At 35.3% G+C, this 4994-nt stretch overlaps 1 protein-coding gene across 1 annotated transcript; it reads right to left on the bottom strand.

Moving 5' to 3' along the window:
• Positions 1-216: 216 nt before the first annotated feature.
• LOC130463862 (transcription initiation factor TFIID subunit 2-like) lies at positions 217-2023 on the bottom strand. Its single transcript, XM_056833137.1, has 4 exons — positions 1678-2023; positions 791-1202; positions 433-486; positions 217-291 (listed from the first exon to the last, which is right to left on the bottom strand). The coding sequence occupies exons 1-4, from the start codon at positions 1704-1706 to the stop codon at positions 217-219; spliced, it is 570 nt and encodes a 189-aa protein (XP_056689115.1). The 5' UTR covers positions 1707-2023.
• Between the last annotated feature and the right edge of the window lie 2971 nt (positions 2024-4994).

Here is a 4994-nt window from a genome sequence, read left to right as displayed (position 1 = left end):
TCTACCAATTGAGCTAGTAGGCTATTGTTATGAGCTTATAAAAAAAAATAGAGCAAACGAGACGATGTGATTCAATCTCACATTAACATTACCTAAATTTAATACTCTGTAATAATTTGTAAATTTAATTACAAAACAATGTACAATGTGTTCAATCATCAATTTTGGTATTTTAAAGAAATCATAACTATTGAGAAGGGAAGAGAGCATGAACACTTATCTGGGATAGAGTACAGGACACCCAATATTTTCTGTGCAATTTTTTGTTACATATGCACAAACCAATTCAATCTGCAGAGGAAGATAAAGAATTATTAGTCTAACACAAATTGCAACATCTGATATCATAAGCAATAACACATGCAATTAATGCGCCCTAAACATTTGAAAAGGGGACTAATGGGAGAGTGATGTAGCTAGAGAGAAACTTACTATGACACCAAGGGAGGTACTAGCAACAAATAAAGATAGTAAATCTCCAATAAACTGTAGAGCAAACGACAATAGTAGTAAGTTTAAATTTTTACCCTTACTGAAATTTATCTACTCCAAACAAAAATTAACAATACTTTAGGAAATATGAGGATTCCCAACAAGAAAATTGGAACACAGATTATGATAACAGCCACAATGGTAGAAAATTCAAATTACCTCAATTAGCTGCAAGTCTGCAACCCCAAGCACGATAGTATTTACTTCTTTTTTCCCTTTATTTTTATAGTGGATGGGTGTGCGGGTCGTGTACAAGCAATCTCAGTTTATTGCATGACAAACCAGTGAATCATGTTACATAAGACATTAAGAATCCAGTACATAAGGGAAAGTTGACATAGAAAAACTCATCTAAAGCACAAGATATAAATAAAACCTGCTTCACTTTGCTGTTTGATTGGACCCCATTTTCCAGGGTTAGTTGTCCCTGCTGTTGGTTTCCTGTGTCGATTGACTTACGGCTAAGGATTAGCAGGTTCGAAACTATTTCTCTTTCCACTGCTAATATGTAAGTCACGCCAGCAGCATCTGCAGCAGAACTCACAGAAGACATGGAACACCACCTGTTCTCAATTTCAACGGGTTGATAATGAGGGAAAACATCAAACTCTGCTGGCTCCCCATCTACCAAAACTCTCTCAATCTCCAAATTCTCAGAATGCAAACCAATAACCCCATTATCAGGGATAACAATCTCCAGCTCGGTGTAACTACATAATTTCAAAACCAAAAATAAACTAAGGTTACTCAAACAAGTCATGTGAACATACCAAACAGAACTCTATACAAGTGAATTTTCCAGCACATATAACCTGTCAATTAGAACCTCTTGGCTTAATAAAATACTCGTACAATAGAACCTCAAGTAGATGATAATAAACCAGTATCTAAGTTTTTGTATTTCCATAGTTTGTAAACATAATCTTTCCTGAGTTCTATTCATATCACAATGTTCGTGGTTCAAATCATCCTGTTCATTGAACTTTATGCCATACAACAACACTACCAGTACAGAGCACTAATATAAAGCAGCACAATATATATCAAGTAAACCACTCAAGAACTACTATTATCATCATTCATACTAAGCTAATTGTATATACTGTAAGTCATATTATAATTTAAACTTAACAAATTACCAATACATTCAAGATAATCACATTTCTTAGTCATTATAGAAACTACCTTCTCAGCCAAGATCCTGTCACTGACATCAAGCGTGGGGTACATCGAAGATGAAGGAATAGACCTAGGCTCAGCAGGTGAATCCAAACATGAAGCTAAAAAAAGCTAGGGATTGATTATTGAAACGTACATCAGCAGATGAAAGGACGTGTGCCAAATGCCAGAACAAAAACACAGATGAAAGGGAGAAAAATATTACCAAGAAAATCCCCAAAGTCTAAGAAGAAGCCAATAACCAGGTGTTTGAACAACTGCAGAGCACCTGAGTCATATAAAAACAATCAGAGCCGAGGAAAACCAATCAATTACAACAAATTTCTCTAACATGGAACTTGAACAAAATAAAATTGCCTTCCACATAACTAATTTGAAGGAAAGAACAAGAGATTAGTACCTTTTTGAGATTTTTTTGAACACATCGATTCAGAGGCGGACCTATATAGCTAGACCCCGAGGGGTCCAAAGGGACCCCATTATTTTTGGAAAAAAACTGTAAAATTGATATTGGGTAATTAATTGCACTTGAAATATTTAAGTTATGTCTAATTAACTTACATTAGTGATAAGGAAATATACTTGTAGCATAATGGTTGCTTGAATATTATTTCACACATGGGACCTGGGTTCTAATACCATTAATGGGAGGCTAAGTATAAATTTTTATCCCCTTTTTACTTTTTCTCCTTATCCTTTTACAAGTCGTTTTTCCGTCATCCTTTTTTTTTTCCCCTATAATGGTTTATGATTTTGCTTTTACGAAAAAAAGAAGAAAAAAGGATTGTTATTTTTTCTTCAAAAAGGTTTTGCAATTTCCATAACATATACTTCTAATAATGTATTTTTATACTCCACTTTTATAGACTTATAGTTGCATGTTTCTTAGACTTAGAGGCTTAATTAATTCCTTCGTATATAATAGCATAATGCCCCATAAGCGTTAAGAATGATGTTCATTTTTCTTATTAGTGTTTTTGTGTACTATTTGTTCAGTAACAATTATTGTAATAGAGTAAATCTCTTTCAAATTATGACAAACTCTTTTTTTCATTTTAAATTGAAATTGCACCAAATTATTGTTGTAATTTGAACTAAGTGTTGAGTTTTATTGTTATTAAAAACCAAAATTAAAGATCATAAATCATCCACGTATTTTATTATAACGTTTTTAATATTTCGTCTACTTACCTCTCAACATTAACCCCCTAAAAAGAGCAAATATGAGAAATTAGAAAGCAAACCAAAAAAAATATTTGGACCCCCATTTATAAATTCCTGGATCCGCCCCTGCATCGATTTCTAGGGTTCTAGAAAATTTGCAGAGAAAAACTATTTTTTCTTTTTGAATCTGGAGTAAGAAGAGAATGGAAAATCAAGTTTATCTGGATCAAGTTGCTTAAAAGGAAAATGAAGGATTAGAAGAAACAGGGGAGGACCGGAGGAGAAGACGAAGCATCCTTCACCCTCTTTGTTAATATTACTCTGAATAATTATTAAAGGGCAATTAAACCATTTCGCCCTCTTTGTTAGCTATATTAAAGGGCAATCGAAACATCTCTCCCTATTTGTTAGCTATATTGAAGGGCAATCAAATAATTCCGCCCTATTTGTTACCTTTCTGAAAGGATTTACTGCAGTGCAAGATATTTAATTATAAACAATAATTAAAACATACATTGAGGCATGCAAAGTCTAAACATTTGTCATTAGTAATAACTTGAAAATTAAAGCAATCATGCAATTTAAACAAGTCATTGGCATTTTATTCGAATTTATTGTTCCGGCAGGTGTGAATAAAATGATTCCAAGATCCTTAAATCATTGAAGAATTAAGCACATTATGTATTTAGACTCACTTCTAAAATATTTTACGTAAGCAAAGCCTTTGCTAATAGTCTAGAAACTACTCTTGGTTGATAGGTACGTCTAAGAACTTATCAGGTAAACCTATCTCATTTGCCACGACATAAAAGGACTCCTTACTTATATCGTTGAGTTTCACCAAAACTAACATGTACTCACAATTATTTGTGTACCTTACCCCTTTAGAATCAATAAGTAACAACTCGCTATGGCGGAAAACTATTACTAAGATTGATGTAAAGGTTATCCAAGTAAGTGTTATTTTGGCATGGCACCTTTTAACTCAATTTTTAAGTTTGGAACTTAAGGCTCTTACTATGTTGGTTAGATTTTAAATAAACTAAAATCCTTAATCATGCAACATAATCAAGCCATAATCTCATGCATAATTAAGACATATTTAAAGCAATAAATAACTTAAAACATGCATAAGATATAAATGTGATCTAGTATGGCCCGACTTCATCTTGAAACTTCAACTTCAAAGTCCGTCTTGAAAATGGATTGGAAACTCCGTCTTGAATTTCACCATAGGAGGCACCATTTTTTTCAAATAGGATAAGCTATAATTATACTAATTACAACTATTTAATGGTACGCAGACCATATTTAAAAGCAATAAAATTTGGTACTTTAGACCAATATTACATTCAAATTAATGGTACGCACACCATATTTTCTATCCTATTTGGGCCATACTAGTCACTTTTCAATAACCTGCAAAACAGTACATATACAATCTATACCATTTGAAGGAAATATGTCCTTCACCCAAGGTGCATTAAGTCTAATACCAAGGTTCGGATTAATTGCGAACAATTAATTCAGTGAGATCAAGTAATCGGAACAGCTAGCTGGAGCAATGCTTCCGATAAGTGAGTTCTAATGGATATTGAACTCACAACTTACTCTTTACTGAACCTACAAGGTCACACCAATGACACGTAACAGATCACCGGATTAAATGAATCGGAAATTCATTTAATAGCTTTTCGGGAATTAGTTGGAAACGTATTATACGATACGACCTTTGTCGGAATCGTATATCGTATCGCGAATATTCGTAAGCTGGGCGACACGAATAAATCGTATCGTACGACGGTGATTCGTCGAATACGAAACGATAAATAATATATCGGAAATATATTAAATCGCGAATACGAAGGGCATCGGAGTTGCCGGCCCGTCGAGTCAAGCACGTAAGCGTGCAAGGCCCAACGAGCCAGCAAGCTCGCGAGCAAAGGCGAGCAAGGCCAGCCCATTTGGCGCGAGCACGCAACAGCACGCACAGCAAGCAACGCAGCGCGAGCGAGCAAGGCCCACGGCCCAGCTGCTCGGCGCGCGCGCGCTGTGGGCTTCGGCCTGCAGTGTGTGTCGCTGGGCGGGGCGTGCGGTCCGTGTGTGCTTGCGTGATATGGCCGGTCAAGGCCTTTGGTTCTTGGCCGGTTACATCATTT

The sequence above is a fragment of the Spinacia oleracea genome, chromosome 1 (assembly GCF_020520425.1).
Source record: "Spinacia oleracea cultivar Varoflay chromosome 1, BTI_SOV_V1, whole genome shotgun sequence".
Classification (NCBI taxonomy): domain Eukaryota; kingdom Viridiplantae; phylum Streptophyta; class Magnoliopsida; order Caryophyllales; family Amaranthaceae; genus Spinacia; species Spinacia oleracea.
The sequence above is the reverse complement of the archived record's forward strand: the minus strand, read 5'-3'. Positions and strand labels throughout refer to the sequence as shown.